The sequence below is a fragment of the Synchiropus splendidus genome, chromosome 1 (assembly GCF_027744825.2).
Source record: "Synchiropus splendidus isolate RoL2022-P1 chromosome 1, RoL_Sspl_1.0, whole genome shotgun sequence".
Lineage (NCBI taxonomy): Eukaryota > Metazoa > Chordata > Actinopteri > Syngnathiformes > Callionymidae > Synchiropus > Synchiropus splendidus.
In genome coordinates this window covers 63,476,665-63,497,727 of record NC_071334.1, presented here as the reverse complement: position 1 = coordinate 63,497,727, position 21,063 = coordinate 63,476,665, and the positions used below count along the sequence as shown (strand labels likewise).

At 42.8% G+C, this 21,063-nt stretch overlaps 1 protein-coding gene across 1 annotated transcript in view; it reads left to right on the top strand.

Moving 5' to 3' along the window:
* Nucleotides 1-3,453: 3,453 nt before the first annotated feature.
* Nucleotides 3,454-21,063, top strand: part of creb3l1 (cAMP responsive element binding protein 3-like 1) — a 22,214-nt gene continuing 4,604 nt past the window's right edge. Inside the window, exons 1-8 of the mRNA XM_053863100.1 lie at nucleotides 3,454-3,664; nucleotides 13,145-13,277; nucleotides 14,380-14,466; nucleotides 18,829-18,977; nucleotides 19,041-19,122; nucleotides 19,207-19,400; nucleotides 19,478-19,624; nucleotides 20,067-20,125. Coding sequence (XP_053719075.1) covers nucleotides 3,560-3,664; nucleotides 13,145-13,277; nucleotides 14,380-14,466; nucleotides 18,829-18,977; nucleotides 19,041-19,122; nucleotides 19,207-19,400; nucleotides 19,478-19,624; nucleotides 20,067-20,125 — 956 coding nt within the window. The 5' untranslated portion in view covers nucleotides 3,454-3,559. The remainder of the gene's footprint in view (nucleotides 3,665-13,144; nucleotides 13,278-14,379; nucleotides 14,467-18,828; nucleotides 18,978-19,040; nucleotides 19,123-19,206; nucleotides 19,401-19,477; nucleotides 19,625-20,066; nucleotides 20,126-21,063) is intronic.

Sequence of the window (21,063 nt, the reverse complement as noted above, 5' to 3'; positions counted from 1 at the left end):
GACTGTAATATACATGTATATGAGTTGCCGGTAATGCAGTAGCCTTGTTTCAAGTAATTATTATTATTATTATTGTTGTTGTTGTTGTTGTTGTTGTTGTTGTTGTTGTTGTTGTTGTTGTTGTTGTTGTTGTTGTTGTTATCCTGACCATTATTATTCAGTCCGTCTAGTTTGTCAGTTAACGTTCTCTTTCCCCTTCTTATTGTTATCTACTTAAAAAGTAGATAATCAAGTTTGTTATCTCTTTTGGAATATGTATGGGAAACACAGGAGGGAGGAGGGAGTTTCCTTTGATCACTATGACGACCTGTGGAACGTTAATATGATTGTGAGAAGTACGTGTAAATAATCTCCTAATAACCTTTCCTATTCATGATGGGGAGCCTCAGCTCCAGCGGCCAGTCTCTGAGGCAAGAGGTGACCAATGTGTCATGAGCCATAGATGACTAGCTGCGGTGTTGACATCACACCTGCAACCATGGCAACGAAAGGTCGATTGAAAATTGAAAGTGAGTCATACCCACGTCACTGGAGCTCGAGCAAATCAGATCATAAATAGAGAACATACTGGCTGGCTTTTAATAATCTCAACATTTTCTGATACAGCAAAATACAATACGTCTATATTACCAGAAATTACCACAAACATTTACTTAGTTATTGAGTGAAGTGATACTGGATGATAATGATGTGAAACAGTGTAGTGGAAGTAAGGATAAGATGGAGGAACAGACAGCAGCACAAGGAAGGCAGCAAATATATGTGTGGAGGATGTGGTAGTGAAAACAGATGAGGTCAAGTACGTGGGCTCAGTCATCCAGCCTAGTGGACAGAGATCAAAGAAGATGAAGAGGAGAGTGCAGGCAGGGTGGAGACAACAGTCAGGGGCAGCAGCCGGGTGGAAGGGGAAGGCCATAGGACACTAGTGAGACCTGCCATCATGTGTGGGTTAGAGACAGTAGCTCTGACAGTAAAAGCATGAAGCACAGGTCTCACAGCCAGTGACCTGGAATATCAATAAGTTTATCAGAGCGACAGCTGGTGTATAGGAGTTCATGAGCACAGTACATGAGGCTGATAGGTGTGACAGGAAACATGGGAAAGCACAGTTCTCAGCAGTACAATTCTACTTATTCACATCACACCACTGTGGAACTGATAAAGGCCGTCTAATCTAATCTCATCTAATATGTTGCCTGTTAAAAGTCATATGATGTTCGTGCGTACAAAAAATGTCATCACACTGCTTCAGTGTTTCTCTTTATAGTCACTTTTCTCAATAACCTGCAATATTTTAACACAAATGTCTGTACTTTTGGCTCCTTCACTATACTGTCAGTAACTCAGTAACTTCAAGTCAGATTAAAATTGAATTCAACTTCCCATAAGCATCTAAGTGTGTGCTTGTGACGGCTGACCCTGGCAGTGTTCTCCGTTTAAATCTTTTCTTCTGAGTTTGATGCCAAAGTGAAGCGTCACACACCACTGAATCCAGTTGAGTACTATTACTTCCAAGTCCTGGGGTGTGTTTAGGGCCACATGTATTGGAGTGTAGTTTGTGTATTTTGACTGAACTGCAGTCTCACTCTGTCACAGGTCATAGAGCTGAGGACTGCTCCCTATACTGCTCTATTTTTGCTCCATCCTGATCTGTTTTTCTTTGAGAGGACCATTATTTCTGCTCATTCTGTGCTGCTTGAGTTTTATTTTCTTAACCGGCTCATATTGAATTTCTCAGTGCACTTTTGACTGCTTTGGTTTGCTCACACTGTTGATTATTATCCTCCAGATTAAGTCAGCATCACGTTCACTTGACACGTCTCAAATCTGGTGGTTGTTCGCCTTTGTTCTGTCATAATACCAACGACTTTAATTGTACTTTCGCAATGGGACTGAATTGAGTGCAGTATCACAGACAGTAACTTGAACCCCAATAAACATATTATTAAACTTCATTTGGCTCCCCTTGAGGGCGAAAATGACATTTATGGAGTGTCATTGTTTTATGAAGGAAATATTCCACTGAAACATTATGTCATGAAGCAACTGGAGATGATATCAGCTTCTAAACAGTGATGCGTGCAAAAGCTTGGTAGAAGCCCCAGATGCCTGAGGGGTGTAGCTCAGTAAAGTGACACTCTGAAGAAGAAGAGCCGCTGACCCCAAATCAGAAAGAGACAGAGAAAGAGGTTAAAGTGTAACAAGAGCTCAATTATGTAACTCAACAAGGTGCCTGAATACGATCTCTGAATGTACAAATGGTTACCTCCACAATAACTATGAGATTCTCTCTCCTAGTCCAGACCACTCCCTGGTTCTGATACCTGGGTCGCAGCATGATCCAGCAGGCCTCATCTGTCTGTCTCACAGGATCCATGAAGGGATCCAGTCATTTAAAGCACATGACTGAAGGGGTGGTTGCTACATCAGCCAAGAATGTTGACAGCTTGCTTTCATTAATTCTCTGTATCCTGACGACTTACCAGGATCCATGCGTCCAGATTCTGCAAGCACATAGCAGAACCTCTGGTGTGGACCTGGTCTGCAAGTAGAAGAGGGATTCAGGCTCAAATAAAATGAAATCTCCCGAGTATCACAGACCTCTGCAGACTGGGCTCATGAGACTGTGACTCTCACCTCAGTGCTACTCTCTATTTTCACAAAACAACCCTAAGAACTGTAAATAAAAGTTTCATTAATATGCGTCTTTCTCCGCATGTTACGTAACAAACCAAAGCGTGGGGCACCAGCAGGCCCGCCTCACATTGCTGCGAGACAATACGGTGGATTCTGTTCCCCACCGGGGATATGATGGCAGAATCAGATAGACGTGCTCCAGAAATGCATCACTGCAGGCCGCCTCAGCGTGTTAAAACAGCCCCTCATCTTGTTTTCTTGTTCTGCTGCACTGGTTCACCCAAGTCATACAAATACAAAGCAAATGATTTAATCCAGGGCCACATTCTTTTATGCCTGAAGCCACATAAAAATAAATAAGAGAACAAATACATAATAAAAACATCAATATAAAAGGGGGGAATTATAAAAAGAAAATGTATCTAATATCACTCAATGTATTATTAATAATTTACATATTCATAATAAGAATTCAATAAATTATGTCAGACTATATTGATTTTATTTAAAGATTATCAGTGCAAATAATAAAAGAATGTATGGACAAAAGCTGTAAATATGATGTAGTGGCACTTCATCTATCTATCTATCTATCTATCTATCTATCTATCTATCTATCTATCTATCTATCTATCTATCTATTTATCTATCTATCTAGCTGTCTATCTATCTATCTATCGCAAGAAGTCCAATCCTTACACAAACTTCTGTATTGAAGGCTGAGTGACTGGGTGGGCGTGGCTAGTGTGAATATTCATGAGGTGGGCGGGCCGAAGAGGGGCAGCGCTGCGCTCACAGCTGGGTGCACATCAGCGTCCGTGCGCACAATTATGTGACCAAGTGTCGTTGTCAAGTTGGACAGTAGCGCTCAGCTGCGGTGTCGGTGTCAGACGGACTCGGGTGGACACGCGCGCGCACCACCATGGAGTCTATATTGGACAGTCTGGCTGCGGAGCGGCTTTATCCCCCTGGAGCCAACCTGTTGGACTTGGAGGAACTGAGCGACGGAGATTTTCTGACCAACGTGGTGAGTGTCATTCACCACGCGCAAATGTGATCTCTGCCATTCCGAGTGATTGATGTTCCGTCCTCACGTGGAACATATGGAGCGTCAGGGAAAACCAAACGCACCTCTCTCCGTGTTCCGGCCGGAGCCGGACTTCAGGAGGGCGGTGTCAGATCCTGACTGACATCCGGGGCCATAGCCCAGTGCGCGCGTGCGCGTGCATCAGTTGTGCACATACATGCTATGCAATACAGCGCCTTCATATGTGAAGTGAAACACTTATAAATGCGTCACCTGGATGCAGAATAAGCAAATGGTTTAGCAACAATAAAAGTATTCTATTTGTATCTATTGTGCAGGATATTCGCTTACCTTAGATGCACAAGAATATGCTGTTCGCTACGTTTACCTTTAAGTCACGTCATTTTTGCACCGTTGGTTCTGAGAGAAAAGTCAGTGAAACATATGGATGCAAACTCATTATTTTTTTCTTCTACAAATTCCATCCTCATCTGCTGTGTGTGACGTCAATAGTGTGATGCTTCATGTGATGAGTGTATTTCAACAAACACAGTGATTCACTAAAACAGAACAAAAGCAGTGCCATCTCCTGGAGGGAGTTTGTAATCAGTTCAAGTACTGTCTGGAGTATGTCATCATAATTTTTGCATCTGAGGACATATTGAAGCAGTCTGCCTCCTCTCATTTCCATAATTGTGCGCCTCAATTATTCAAATGTACAAAAGTGCTTTGCCCTATTTCATTTCCCTTAATTGTACCAGGAAGTTAAGTCTCACGCTCAGCGGCTGCTTTAAATTCACACAGTGAATCGGGTCTATTTTTCCTCTCTGTGTCATTGTCCTGCTCTGTTTTCAGTTAAAAAGTTTAAAAGCAGACCTCTATTTTTGTCTGTGACTCAGTCTGCTTGTGGTTTCTACACCCCCGATTTTGGTCTAAATAAAGTGGTCCGCCCTGCTGGGAAGCCATGGGATTATAGGACATTGGTTCTGGCGGGTCAGTCGCCATCTGAAAGGAAGATACAATCGCAGTCTGTTTTAATGAAAAGGAGGCGAGGGTCCTTCTCACCTGCCGCTAACAGGAGGAAACTCTTCTCAGTGTCCTTATAGTGTCAACCACCTGTAAATGTGCTCCCACTACATATCTTCTACATGAACATGGTATAAAGCTTGTTTGTGAAGTTGTAATAAAGCTTGGTCATTTTCGGGGTTCACTTTGAGGCGGTGGTTACAATTTTGCTGTTACAACGGAAACTCTTTAATAGTCTCGTAACTTTTAAGCAGGCAACATGGAGGCGTTGCGGTTATTGCTGCAGCCTCACAGCGAGAAGGTGCCCTGCTCCGGTCCAGCTTGAGGCGACTCAAGTTTGATGGTGACTCAGAGCCATCCTGTTGAGTACATACTCAGGTTTCCTCTCACAACCTTCAGAGGTTAATTGATGACAGAAATGTTTCTGGGTGTGAGAGGAGGTGTTTGTCTAATTGTTAAAAATACGGGGCTCCGGTTGCCTTGGGCTTAAATGTAAATGGCTCTTTACTTCTCATAAAAATCAAGGAACTGGGTGGAGAAATTGAGCAATTCCCCTTCCCTCTGTCAACTGCAGGAACTGTATTAAATCATATATTAACCTGCATAAATCATTCGTTAAATATGATTTGCCTTCCAAAAGGATGGAGAAAGAAATGCGATGAGAACCCCATGAGATTTGCCTTCTCGCTTCTACTCACTGCTTGCTGCACAAATGAGACTGAGCAAGGTAATGTAACTTTTATAAATGGATTTCACCGTCTTTGTCATGGGGCAGAAGTGACTTCATCTTCCATTGAACTGCTCACCAGTGGAAACCTCACCCCCTCAGTTTTATTGTCCAGTTAAAATGATTGTAAAAAATAATTAAACCAAGCGTATGATTTATCTGCTGAATTCTTTCATAACCTTCTTTCTCAGACTGGGTTTGGGGAGGATTAAAAATGTCTAGTGAGGTGTTGAATTTTAGTGGGGCACCCCAGTGAGTCACAGCCCAGAGAAGAAGTTGATACTGGTGTTTGGATTTTTAAGTGCAGATCTAATCCATATTTTTGATAAAGGTTGTCTTCAGACACTCCACTTTTCTCCACAGAAAAATGTGGTTACTGGATTAGCAGTCTTAAGTTGATGGTAGGGAAACGTTTCGGTGGATTCCACCTTTCACCTGAACCAGCCTGGCAGTTTTGCGTCGATCAAGGGCTCATTCATGACCACACTCGGCCCTCAGTCCTGTGCTTGATCACTCAACATGCTAGCTGTGTGATTTTCTTCCACATAACTATGAAATGCAAAGCTGCCCTGAGCTGGATCGCCATCATGGTGATGCACCATACTTGTGCTGGTTAAGTGGAAGTAAGATTGATGTGAAGAATTTTACAACTTGACACTTTGTAAATACACAGATTCAATGCAGACTGGGGTTTAATGAAAGCTGCATGGATAATTTGATCGCCTCTATCACTGTTAATAAATGAAGTCCACATGTTCATGAGATAATCAGGCACATTATAATAGATAAGAGATCTCGCTGGAAAAAGCTTCTGAACCTTCTAACACTGTACATCTGTTTTTTTGCATCAACCCATTTGGATAAAGGCGTCATTTGCATGGTTCTGTACCATGACAAGAGCTAATATTTACTTCCTGCGGTTGGTGTGAGTGCTTCACTGCGAAAATCTTTCCTCGTAGTTGTCGCTCATTTGAACTAGCGTGTGCATTTTCAGTGGCGCATGACATCACGCACCCCAAAAGGAGGCTTTTCCCACTCATTTGGTGCATCTGGGATTTCGTGAGTCTGCTTGTCCTGGACTTCTGCCTCGGCAAATTCCACCGAGGGCCGAGCATGAGCTCTACTCAATACTCTACAGCTAGTGTCAGTGTTCTTCTGTGCCAATTAGCCATGCAAAGCGCAAACTCTCTCATGAAAATGTCAACAATATACTGTCAACTCTTTGCTGCAGATGACTGAGTGATCCAGTACTCATTAGTATATATACACATGAATGTATATATTGGGAAATGCGTAAATGAATGCGCCACTACATATACATTTACTAAACCAACTGTTTCCCTGCTTTGTTCATGCTGCCTTTCCATACGACAAGGACTGTTCTCTTGAGAACAGCTTGGTTTCATTACATGCTTGTTCATCTCGCTTGTTCACTGCTGCTGATGAAACCTGAACATTTAAGTCTCAGCCAATGTTTCTGCTGACGCAAAACCTCTAGCTTGTGTTTCGGTTCTTCGCCTCAGTCATCTCAGTCGTGTCATTGTGGAGCTGATGTGCTGATCGTTGCTTGTTGTACGCGAAACGCCGTGCAACCGTCGGCATTATAGCTGATGTTATGGAACTGCTGAACTGCCTAGCTGTTGCTGTTTCATCCAGCAATGGTTGTGATACCATTCAACTGTTTAGTTTAAATCAGATCAATGAGAAAGACGAAACGGAGTCGTGGCGAAAACACTCTTTGCACGGATGTGCACCTCAGTCATATTAAATGAACTCTATTTAATCAGAGCTTCATCCTAAGCTGTCAATTGAATCAATCTTCTCTCCTCTCATGTTATGTTTTGGTGTCGGCTTTCACACTCTGTGGAAGTGACATTTCTGGATGGAAAGGTCTTGCGAGACTCATTCACTTCACGCTGACACATCCAACCGGAATCTGATCACCTCAGTATGTTTGTTTTTTGGTTGGTTATTAAAACGTTCTGGGGTCTTTGTACATGTATGGGTCTTTCTTTGTATATAAATTGAGTCTTGAAGTCTCATAATGCACTGCATTAAATGTTGAAGCCGGATATTTCATTGAAATTAAATAGGGTCAGTTTCAGTTTTTTTTTACTGTTTGCACTATATTTTCAATTATCATGAGATAGGATTTTTTTTTACTACTAACATATCAAAGTGTTATTCTCATGGTGTTGTAGTCAAGACTGTGTTGAGATCGTGTTAAGACAAGAGTATACAGTATTAAGACCAGAGTATTCATGGTCATGCTTTTATATTGATAGGTTACAGGAAGTGTGCCACAGACACTGTACAGAGACACTGTAAGGGAGGTGCTGGGGAAGAATAATAGATGACTTTCACCACTTAAAACCAACTGCTTGAGACCAAACTGAACACAAAACAGACTGTTACATTTGTTCCAACATCATTTAATTTCTTGATTTATTGAGGAAAAAAAATGACTAGTGTGTCATCTGCAGTAAGAAATAAATGTGTGTGTCAATGTGACTAGCAGTTTTGGTCTCGCTCTGCTCTTGACTACAATCGTGAATTCGACACACCAAGTTCCCTTCCACTGCTAGTCATAAAGATACAAATATTCCATTGATAGACAGAGTGAGAGACAAAATTTCGATCCTCTTTATCCTCGCATGTTAATAATATTCAGCCCATCTCTCCTGTGCAGCATGGACTAGAACAAGTCTGTCAGCTTCATCTGAGAGGCAGTGATGAAGTATTACTGGGAAAAGAACAGGTTAAAAGTTCACCACTGTCGACTTCTGCTCTATTTTTGTTCCTTTCACTTTGCCTTCATACTTTCCCCTTTTTTCCTCCTTAACTCTCCATTCAGACCCTGTACTCCAGCGCTTTAAAAGGCACGCCCACCTCATCTGAATACTGCGTGGTCATTGGCTACCAAGTGAGCAGAAGGAATGTGAGAAGGCATGCGGCATGCACGCGTGTGTGAAGGAAAAATCCTCTGATTTAGCCAGGGCTATAGTTTGTTCCTCCTTCTCGTGACCACCGAAAACAAATAGATTGTTACCGTTGGGGGAAAAAAAAACATGGGCGGTTGAGACAGCAAAAATCTGGATATTATTTTAGATTTTCTGACTCTTTCATGGCTTTGGTCCTCACATGTGGTTCCCTTATGAGCCTCTTGCGATCATGTAAAACAGATTTATTAAGTTCAGCACTGTATTTTGATGCAGAATTGATCATTATTGTGCCCTTTAGTTCGCTGACCCAGTGGGCTACCTAGAGGAACCAAATAAATCGATGTATTAGTGTCACGAATGAACTTCCAGATTCAGCTCTGTGAAGGGTCTCTCACGCAGCTAAGTTCCAACATCAGCCTTTGTGCGACTAGAGTGAGGGAGTCAGGGGGATGTGTTGAAACCCAGCCTGGTTAATTACAGACACACCAACTCTGTGCATCTGTAATGACTCCCTGTGAGTGCGTCTTTCCCAGGTCCTTGTCTGTGGTTTACGTCTCGGCCCCCCAATTCCCCACTTCCCTCTAATGACACAGTGGCTCCTAAAGTGCTGTAAAAAGTGTCAACTGCTTCTGAGCAGCATTTTCCTCCCTAACGTGTGGGGGGCTCAGTTCCCAGCAGAGGAGGAAGTGTGAAGGTCCGGACTGATGAGCAGCAGATGTTGCTGCGTCAGTGATGTAACATATGTAGTTACTCAACCAATATTGACAGCACCTGGGAGGGGTCCAACAATGTCCCCGTATGTAGACATGTACGAGGGGAGTGAAGAGGAAAAAAAGATTTTGAGTAGGATCAGCGTCGTCTTTTTTTTTCTCCATCTTCATTCATTGCAAATTGGTTTTTAAGGTTAATGCACTGCTGCTCAGGTGACGTATGAAGACTGATCTGAAGATCACCACATCGACCTACGACAATATGTTTCCTCTATCCTCTATTGTCTTCCATTTGTCCTTGACTGGGCAGTGAGTAGTGTTGTAGTCAAGACCACCTAACCCGAGACTAGGCTGAGACCAAGACCGATGGTCACGACTGAACACAGAACATCTACTTGTTTGTTCCAATGATAGCATTTCAGTTCTTGATTTATTTTGAAAAAATGGCAACTGTTTCTTTTGTCGTAAGAAATGAATATGTATATGACTAATTCAGCATCTGCATTCAGTTTGGTCTCAGGCTTGGTCGTGGTCTGGAGCCCCTTGTTGGTCTTCGTTTGACTCGTTCTCCTCCCCTTCTTGGTCTTGGACTCCAAGGTTAGGTGGTCTCGACTACAACAGCGGTCGTGGAGGCAAAATTGTAAGCAAAAAAACCCAGACGTCTCCTTCAATGGCAAGCATCTCCAGGTCCTCCAGGGAATACTGAATTGTTGCCAAGACAATTCATAGATATGATCTCCCCAACACGTCACAGGTGTCCAGGAGGCGTCTTGAGAAAATGGCTGAGGTGCTGCAACTGCTTTCTCAGTCTGGAGCAGGGGTCTCTAACTGATCCATTAAGGGGCCGCAGTAGCTGCAGGTTTTGGTTCCAACCAAACAAGGACACCCAGTTTAACCAGCTGAAACAAGCAGTCATCTCATTGTTGAATAGGTGACCCGTTAGAACAAAAACCTGCAGCCACTGCGGCCCGTTGAGGACCAATGGTTGCACACGCTTGAAACAGAAGTTTGCCAGCACAAACTCCCACTGACTCATATATTCTCTAACTTAGCAGCATCAGTACTGGGTGACAGATAGAATCAGCCCTTTTGGATCAGGGAGTTCAAGAATGTTTCAGCTTCTGGATGGAAGATGTTTTCAACTGGATGTCCTGGCCTTGACACTCCACAGAACCCTGTCAAAATAAGGGACTTTTAAAAGTAATGTTTGCAATTATTCTTGTGACTGCTGGCATTTACAATGCAGTTTCATTTTTTTCATTTTTTTTTTTTCATATTAATTACGAGGAATATTGTTTTTTGTAAAATGTTTCTCTTTGAAACTTCTGTTCAAGTACATGAACACATACGTAGAGCCTTTCTTGTTTTGCTCAACATCTGTTAGTCTTCCCAAACGCGTGTGCGTGCCTGCGTGCGTGTGTGTGCTTGATAACTGCATGTGGTTTCATTGTACAGCTGCATGAGTCCCAGACACTAGCACAGATGCTGTTGGCCTCTCGGACACACACTCTTTTCATCAGAGCGCATGTGTGTGTGTGTGACTTATGATCTTTTAAAGATGATCGAAGGGTCCGGAATCATCAAGTGAGTCCACAAATGGTTCTTTACTTCAGATGAATCAGTGGTATATGAGCAGAGATATGTCATGTAGGGTCATGTGACCATTATTGACTTACTTGGTGAATGAAGTGGAAAATGTTTCCAAATAAATATGTCAATCTCAACAACATACTATTTGTTAGTGTCCTTTTGTGTATGTTGTACTGCTGGACGATGTGGATATTCACACCAGATGCCATATGACTGTGGGTCTAGTGAAAACCAAGTGTTTTTCGGAAACATAAAAAACAATACAATACAGAAGGATGTAGAACGTGGCCAACATTTGTCATTTGCTGGCAGCTGTCAATAGAGGGCCTCAGGTCTTAGCTGTACATCAGGGGTTTCAAACTGAGCAGTGGCAGTATGTTTTTGTTTTTCGAACCAAACAAACACACACAGTTTAACCAGTCAGGTGCAGCTGAAACAAAGTGCTCCAGGCAACTGGTTACAGTCTTCAGGTGATAAGGTGACTGGTCGGAATGAAACCTGCACCCACTGAGGCCCCTTTGAGGGCCAGTTTGAGACCCCTGCCATACAGTGAAGGGTGATTCTAAAAGTGATATTTGCCTCTGCCTCAGGTTAACATGCAGCACATGAAGGGAATTGATATAGCTGATTTTGGAATATTAACATCTTTAATGTCCATTCTGCGACATAGTTATGATAATATTATGTCTTGTAGCCCTATTATGTTGTGTGCCCTGTCTCCATGGTACGTGACAGACAACTCTAAAATCATGGTGATCTTGTCCTCATCTTGTCTACGCAACTCAGAGCATGACTGGATGCTGAACCCTCTCCGGCCGAAGAGAAACATGGAGTCCGACTGTGTCGTCTGGTGAGGTTTCGATGGATCAGGATCAGCAGAGTGCATCCTGAAGAGTCTGAATTAACTGGGTCAACCGGTCTGGTGTTGGATGTCCTGAATGAACAAGGCCGACTCCTTGTCCAGCTGACTTGAAAACAAATGAGACTTCCATTTCTGTATCACCGTGACAAGCTCCTGCATGAGGGCTCTGCTAAGGCTTCCTTGCATTGCTAACTGGTGGAAACTTTGAGTCCTAAATTAAAAGCAGGGCTGATTAAGGGTGATGTTAGAGGCTCTGATTGAGTCTAGAGGTGAGGTCACGCCACTGTCTGACATGATGTGTTTCCATCTCAGCATCTCTCTGTGGAACACAATTTAGCAGGTTCCCTCTGTGAGTCACTGTGCGTTTGTGTGTCTTGAACTTGAGCTCGCTGTGACTCATTTGTCTCCAAGGAAGGTTTTTTTTTGCCAGCTTTGACGGACTGCTGTTGTCATGTGGTTGCCGTCAGGAACCCCATTAGGATCTACACCCACCAGCCAGACAGTGGCTTCAGTCCAGGCGGTGTCGGTACTACAATGACTCTGGGTCCTGATGCTGCTGTTGAGGTCTTCTGCGATGATGCAGACACTAAAGGCAAAGTACAAATAAAACATTTGGACATGGCTTGAACGGTTCTCCATGGGGGTATCTTCGTGCCAACATTCCGACAATCACAATCTGCCACGTCAGATTCGATCAGATGGCCTTTATTGGTCCCCCCTGCATCAGTGCACCGAGATAAAAATGTGAACTAGTTTAGAACACTTGTGGTCAGCTTGTCGTACAAGTGCTGATTCATCAGGTTGGTGTCCCTCAATGCATCTGAGAGATCATGCCCCCTCATACGGTTAGAAGCGTGGCGGTTATACGATCGCGATTTCTGATCGACGATAGACCGTCATCCTGTTTCTCAATTCATGTGGCTACCAGAGGTCACCGTATTTTGAATCTGGCTCTGAAGATCGGAAACTGTGCCAGTTAAAAATACTGTATCGGGCGCTTTCAGCTCTCATAAGATGTCTGGCACGAAAACTGAATGTATTTGTTTAACAACTTGGTGTTACGTTGGTGCAGTATTTGGGAGTCTGTTTTTGCATTAGACGCAGAGCTAACTGGTTCCAACACAATGTCAGTGAGTAAAAAAAAAAGAGTATTAATACTGAGATCCCATGAGTCATATGAAAGCACCCCAAAGTTGATTGACATCTACTGATGATGCTGAAAGCTAAAAAGTATGTTCCAGTTTCAGAGATGTAAACTTTCTGAATCTTCACCATTTTTTTCTTATTTATCTGTCAATTGTGTCAATTGAATGTCTTGTCCAGCTCTTGGTGCCCACACATTCTCACCTCCTCAAATTCGTTCGTCTTTGGAAAAAGGTTGGCCACCGCCAAGGTTACAAAACCTACTCATCTTACACGTTTAAATCTGGCCTCTGTTGTGGATTATGATGCTAATTGTAACAATAATTGCAGATTTACCACAATGGGGTGTGAATAAATGTTGAATTAGGGGTGGAAGTGAATGAAACATCCTCGTTCTGCTGTGCTCGGGTGACCCCTCTATGGAGGCGCTAACTGCCAAACATGCTGAACTGTCTCTGTTTTCCTTCTTCTGTGTTGCAGCCTTTCTCTGGTGACCAGATGGAGGACTTCAGCAGCGATTTATTCAGCAGTTTCTTTGAAGATCATCTATTAGAGCGCCCCCTACTGGCAGACAGACCCCCATTCCCACACATGGACATAGAGAGCAGCCCAGGTTTGTTGATGATGTGGATGGTGGGTACCAAAACAGTTGTAACCATGGCGACACCGACTTGACAAGAGAGCATGTGAAAGCTTGTCGTGGCCCAAGTTAGCTCTTTGGGGTTGAGTTCAGGGAAACTGGTGGCACTTGGTGGAAACAAATCTTGACAGCACTTGCAACTCACCTCTCAGCCAAGTTCAGCATTGGAATCATCTGGCTCGTGATTTGGTTTTCAACTCTCACAATACGGCTGTTAACGATACCGCAGTCCAAAACCACTGACAAGTCTGGCTCCGTGCTTACTGCAAAATCTTTGATTCCAGAGGCAGTTTGGACTGTGGCTTCCAAAAATGTGGTTGAGATCTCACTGGACTTCCTCTTCTCCAAATTTAGCAGGTGCTTAGCCGGTCACATAAGTGAAGTTGAATTGCAGGTTGTCAGATTGCAAAGGCCCACCACCGGCTCCAGACCTGTGCGGCTGTTTTACTGTTGCTATGGTTACCACATGTGCGGAATTAGAAAAATGTCACCTCACATCTTTGGTACCATTTTTAGCTATCCAAGAAAGGCAACTTCCTATTGGCCGACTCACAAGTTGCTTAGGCTCACAATGTCAAATGAAGTCAGATGATTGAAAGTTGTTTATTGGGTTGCTTATGAGACATTTGAGAGGGAACTGGCCAGACCTGCCAAAAAAGCAGTTTCAAGAGAGCTAAGAAGCTATGGGTGGTGAATACAACGGATCAATAATTGTTGAGCCAGAACAAACTACTACATTGTTCCAATGAGTACATTTCAGTTCTTGATTTATTTTGGAAAAAAATGATGACTTTTTCTTTTGCTGTAAGAAATCATGTGTGACTAATAGACTTCTGTGTTCTGAATTCTGTCTTCTCATTGGGCTTGGTCTTGGTCTTTGTATGCTCTGGTCTGGACACAGTCTTGACTACTTCACTGTCAAAATTATAATCCAATGGTGCTTGTTAAATTCACATTACACATACATACATGTGTATGATTGAGTAAGAGCCACACAGTACAGGTTCTTTTTTTTTTGCTCTGAACACGGAGCTCACTTCCCGGAACAAACTTCCCATGATTTCTGTGTACACAGATATCCAAGCTGAGCACAGCTACTCCCTGAGTGAAGACTCCGCCCCCCAGAGCCCAGCGCTCTCAATCAAAATGGACCAAGACTCAGGTGCGTTGTTCATTTCTTCCCGCCCATCAAAAATGTGTCTTGTTGTTTTCACCTCACTATTCCATAATAATTTAATAGCGTTCTAATATCATACATGATCCACGTAACACATCTTTGTGTATAACTTGAGATTAGAATTAAAACGAAAGCATGGACTACAGCAGTGTGTGTGACGCGGCGCACTGCTGTGGTTGAGATCTCACTGGAAATGTGAGAAATGATCCAGTTTCACCGCATTTGTCCAGAGATAGAGGTGGGCCACATGATGACATTAAATCATGAACAATTAGAACGTGAAGACAAGCAACCAACGTGAGGAGATCACATGGATTCACTCACATTCTCTCTATGCACCATAGATCTATGTTGAACCAGTGACTCAGTTGCAGCAGTGCTTCTCTTCCCTCACACTGACAGACAGTGAAGAAGCCAGTCAAATGGGCAACGTCCAGTTGTTTTTAAACCTGATGCGCCACTAACTTGACCACACACTTTCACAACAGTGATGGAGAGATTGCTTCCTTGTTTAAGAGTTGGCGAAAAACTAAAGGCAGAACCAAGCAATTTTGCTCCAAAATGTAGAGAGAGAAATAATAATTGTGGTTATGAAGCAAGCTGCAAAAGATTTGTCTGGAAATGACTCAAGCTAGAATAAGAACGTTCTTTGGCCTAATTTGTCAGATGTTTCTCAATAAAAAAAAACACCCGTGAGATCATGATAAAAATTTATTTTTTTAAAACTAAAAAAGTCAACGATATATTTGTGCCACATTGCCCACCCCTTTCTGGAGACAATTTTAACTGATACATTTTCTGCATTTTGTTTCGGCAAATATTGTGCTACAACAGGCGAGTGTCAGTAGCTAAATGTTTTCTGCAGGACTTTCAACTGAGCACAATTGGCCGAGGTTCCTTTGGTGGTTATGGGCTGTGAGAGTCTTTCAATGAACCAAGTGTGCCACGGCTAAAAAAAAGATTGTAAAACACTTGACTACATTCTGCACACGTTCAGAAAGGTCAGCACGATTTGAAACAAATAAAAATGCACATACAGTGAAAACAAATTAAAATATGTCATTTGAAATAGATGAAATCATCACCTGATATTGATAGCTGTTTATCACTTTATGTGTCACGACTGCTTCAGCTGATTGATAAAATAGACGTTGAACCTTGATCTGCTGTGGCTTTGACAGCTGTGCTCACACTCAGACCCTATGGTCCAGAACTGGGAACTGTGATGTGAATACTCCACTCTAGAACTGAACTTCTCACATTTGGACATGTTTGGAGGGGAAAAAAAGCCAAAACTGTTGGTGAAATCTGTTCTTTCCCGTTAATTCTTGAGTAACAATTTCCTTCCTCAGTCTGTCCATCCGCCTGTCTTCATCTGATATCTCCATCTCTGTCCTCCCATTTCTCCGCTTTTCCTGTGGGTCCTTCTGCTGAGCACTAGGAGCTACCTCTCCCAGCCAAGTCCTGCCCACACACAGATTTAGCAGCAGTGAAAGGAAACTCTCTCCCTCTCACTCTCTCTCTCTATTCTCTCAGGTTATCATTCTCTCTGTCTGACTCTCCTTTTTCCTATTTCTCACTCTCTCTGTCTTTCCTATCGAATCACTTCCATTTAAAGTATCAAATATCAGGAGCATTGAACCTCAAATATTTTTTGCCAAGAAGGCGCACCAATGTCTTCATGTCGTGAGGCTATGATCAAAATATGACTCCATTTTAAACAGGTTCCATGCAATATTAAAGTGATCTTATGGTTCCTCTGGAAGGTTGAGGCAGATTCCTGCACTTGTGGATGGTGCTTTACATTACATTTTGCTAAAAACAGCAATTTTTCATGCTTGGAAGCATTCATTGTGTTTGTGCTATCATTGTGATTATGATCATTTCTAGTATAATACACCTCAACTTTAAACGTTTATTATTTCTGTTTTATTTTATATATATATATATATATATATATATATATATATATATATTTTTTTTTTTATTTTTTTTTTTTTTCACCAAGTGCTGGAAATAAAAATGAAATAACAAACATATATTAGCATTCATCCATCGTCACTGAACCAGCGCGTTGAGGGTTGTGGGGAGTGGTGGAGCCCTGGACAGGTCGCCAGTCCATCACAATTCACCTAGTGAACATGTTTTTGGGCTGTGGGAGGAAACCGGAGTACCTGGAGAAAATCCACGGGGAGAACATGATAACAACAAACTCCATGCAAAATATTCCAAACGCCCACAATACAACAATATCTTCCAGATCAACATGTTCTCCATCTAGGTTTGTTAAGCTCACTCCTATTGAAACTCATAATAGTAACAGTTTCCGTCGAAATGCTGAGCATTGCCCCAAACCAGAGCCTCTCACGTGGCAGGGTAGCTGCACCTACCTGCTTGAGGATGAATCATCGTGTAATAAATGTTTGTGAACTTTTCAGCCAAAAAAAAAAAACGATTCATACCTGATTTTTTATGAGGCTCAACATGTCCCTCCAAACTTTATTTGCATGAAAAGAAAAGCAGATTTTGAAAAAAAATCCTGGATGAAGCTGTTTCCTCTGCAACCTGTTTGCAGTTGAAATGAGCGAATAAACAAGCGATGTTTTACTTTCAGTGAAATCGGACTTCAGTGTTGGTTCCTGCATAACAGTCTGCTTTCACTTTGCTTTGTTCCTCCTCCTGGATGTTCTTTGCACAGCTCTCTCATGCACGTGTGCTTTCAGCTGTGAGAGTGATGATGCAGAATCTTTCAGAGCTGAAATTGCCAATGTAATATAGTTGTGGTCTTTCCGCCGAAGCGTAGGGGGTGTTTTATGCCTGCTCCCACTGAGCTGCTCCAGCTATTGTTTTAATACTGCTCCTGTCCCGCTGGGATCAAACACAGTCGCCTACCCTCCTCCATCAACCCGCAGGACTGTGCCTAGAACCAGCCGCCATCAAGCCGTGCAGGATTTTCTCACCTGTATTGATGGCGTCATGAGACAACTAGTAAATAGAAGCAGACACGGAACCTTAACCGTGAGGCGAGGCAGTAACAGAAGAGCGTTGTTGCTTTCTTGATGCCTCATCATCTATTTTACGGTCCACTTTAAGCCCCTCTGAGAGCTTTGTTAGTCGCCGTCAATCCGGCTCCGAGTTAACAAGGATGCAGGTTTAACAAGCTTGAAGCCAGGAGAAGGGCACCTCATGGTCCTGTTGCGAAGTCTGGTCCATCGTAACAGTAACATGAATCATGTGGATCCAACTGGTCCTGCAGCCCTCGGGCGGCAGTTCATTCACTCATGTTGCCAGCCTAAAACCCGAGAGTCTTTGGTTACACATAAATAAAATGTTGACACAAAAGTGTTTTACAAATGAAAGAATATATTCCTGAATAAAAAAAAAGTAATGTGGGAAAATTGTTTTGTAAACGAAAATATGATGGGGGAAAAAAGAGCGATCTTAAGAGAAGAATTTTGATGAATTAATTCCAGCAAAAACTATTTCCTGATCGTAATAATGCTGGAAAATACCATGTAAACTTTCTTTCTGAAGGGAGCAGTGTTCAGTCTACACTTCCGCCACATTCTACATTGTGTTCTCATGACCAAAACGTCTATGATGAAGGAAACTAAAATGCTTCAGGACAGAAACCCAAAAATGCCGTTCTGTGCATTTAATGCAACAAAGAGTTCACTCATCACTGGAGCAGTTCCAGCTGATGGACAGATTCAACTGAAATTTGATCATCCTGGTGTGAAATATTGATTCATCAAGATATATTCATTGTAAAAACATGAATTACATGTTTCAAAATATAGGAATCTGCGTACCACTAAAATCAAAGTTAAGACAGGCGCAGTCATCTGATGGTTACTATACCATACCATACCATATTTATTCATAAAGCACCTAAGAAGCAATACAAGATTGTCACTAAATGCTGCCCAACTGTAAAATCAGGACAAAACAGATACTAAAAACAATAAATACATCAAATTAAAACAGGGCAGATGCTCTAAAAATTACTAAAAAGATCAGCTGTGCGGTTGTATAAAAGTCAAAGAGTAAAAGTCGTTTTAAGAATGACTAATTCAGTAAAAAATGTGTTGTTTGCTTTTCATTTGTTTGGAGTGTGCTGGGATTAATGTGCTTCAGCCAGGTGAACGACTTCACTCGCCTCAGAGAAGTCCAGCCTTTCTCAGTGGGAACTGTTGCTAGGCAGCTTAGAGGCGGTTTCTAAGGAAAAAGCAGTTTTACGGGAGAGCGTTTTGTATGTTTTGTGTCCAGTCAACCACAGCTAGCTCCTCCAAAGTGCCAGGGCCCTTATAAGCAATGCATGAATTAATCATTTCTGTGCCCTGCCAGAGTTTGAATGGAACTTCAGTCAGGACCTGACGGCCATCTTGGTCAAGCAGGAGGAGTCGGATGCAAGCCAGCAGTTGGAGCCGCCGCCGATCGAAGGTCCTCCGCTCGTACTGAGCCCTCCGCCTCCGCACAGAGGATGGAAGCACGCGGTGAGTCAGGCCTAAAAGCATCAGATGGTGAGAAGTGTTGCTCACCTGGGTTGGTGTTCACAGGAGCGACATCTAGTGGACGATAAGATGGTGATGATAAAAGATGAACCCAAAGAGCTGGAGCAGTTCCTCAGCCTGCCGACTGGTACATTCATTTGCCAATAACTTTCACGTCATTTTCTCTGTGAGCCACCTGATGGTCAGATTCTCCTTCTTTGCGCTTCCTCAGATGACGCTCTCCAGTTGCCCCCGACCCCTCCTAGCAGTAACCACGGCGACAGCGACGGCTCCCTCCCCCCCTCCTCCCCACATCTTGCTCTGCCACCCTCCTCACCCCAGCCACAGCAGAGGCCTGGAGGTCGGCCCTCTTCGTCTTCCTCGTCCACAGCCATCTCCTCCTCGCCGCTGCTCACGGCCGCACATGTACACAACCACACGTGCCCTGCTGTCCGACAGAAGCATCCCCCTGTTGTGTGTAACGCAGATCTATGTGTGTGCAGAAGCTGCAGGGGTCGGGGCCCCTCATGCTGACAGAGGAGGAGAAGAGGACTCTGGTTGCAGAGGGTTACCCAGTTCCCAACAAACTCCCGCTCACCAAGAGTGAGGAGAAAGCACTGAAGAGAGTCCGACGAAAGATCAAAAATAAGGTCAGAGTCAAGGGTCCAACTGCAAAAAACAGAACACCTAACTAGAGGCAGAGACCAAAGCATAAAGAGACCAAGTCCAAGTCCTAGACCAGTGAGGTGTGCAAGACCGAGACCAGACTGAATACATCATTCAGATGCATATATCTATTAGCTATATGGACAGATTAATGTCTTACTGCATCATAAATCAAGAACTGAAATGCTTCCATTGGGACAGCAGTGGTTGGTTCTGTATTCACTTTGCTCTTGTTCTTGGTCTTTGACCCTCACAGTCTTGGTCATGGACTTGGTCTCTGGTTTGATGGTCTCAGTGACACCTCTTTGTATTTGTGCTCTGTAATAACTGGGACAGACTGACCCACGACTCCTGAACTAAACCTCAGAAAATGATCAAATCATTATTGAGGAAGATTAATGTCTTCCTCTTATCGTCTTTTTTCAGATTTCTGCTCAGGAGAGTCGGAGGAAGAAGAAAGAGTATGTTGAATGTCTGGAAAAAAAGTGAGTAACTTCTCTGATCCTTCATTCATTTGCAAGCTCAACTGGCTCTTTGAGTCGATGCCATCATTGTCAGAACACCAGCTGTTGTAACAGGCCTGAAAAAGGTCAGAAAAAAGCGCTTGTGACTCGATGAGGAGAAGAACGGTGATTTCATCTCTAAATTCGGGCTGACTAACAGGAGCGCTGCTTTTCTTGTGATTTATAGTTTATTTCCAGCAAACCAGAGCTGCTGACAGAAGAAACCTCAACAGAGGCCGTTCGGGCTTCTTATTTATTTTCAGTCGAGTTTGAAGTTTGTTTTTTTCGGATGCTTTATGAGGTTAAATGACACTTGTGAGTGGAGTCTGGTGGCTTTCTGGAGAAATGACTGTGTCTGGTTAGACGCAGAAGATCAACATGTCTCACTCGAAGACTGACTCCATATTTGAACACTGGAGGACCCGGTTCATATATATAACATGGTCCCAGTCATGTTCAGGGCGGCCACCTTCATTTTCCAGGGTGATGGAGCATCTAAATCTATGTGTTTTATATGAATAAATATAAAGTTGTTTGAGGTCCCTGTTTAATATGTAAGAAAAAAAGTTTAAAAAAAAGCAAAGAATATGTGAAAATGGAAGCCAGAAGAAATGAAGAAATAATAAACAGAAGTAGAGAAGGACGCCCTGCTCTGGAAGAACATCTCTGACTTAGAAAGCATATCTTATTATATTTACATATAATTACATAAGTATATCTTATTATATTTACATATTTCACGTCATTAAGCACACGACCCGTAACCATTTCCCACTGTCTCCCTCAAGTAATCCTGTTGAGGTGTGTCTCTTTAACAGTTGGTCCCTACAAGACAGAGACATTTTACCTGTCAGCATCAGCGGAGGTACCAACTCACATTTGAAACTGATCGTCTGTCAGCCATTATTGTGAAATCATCT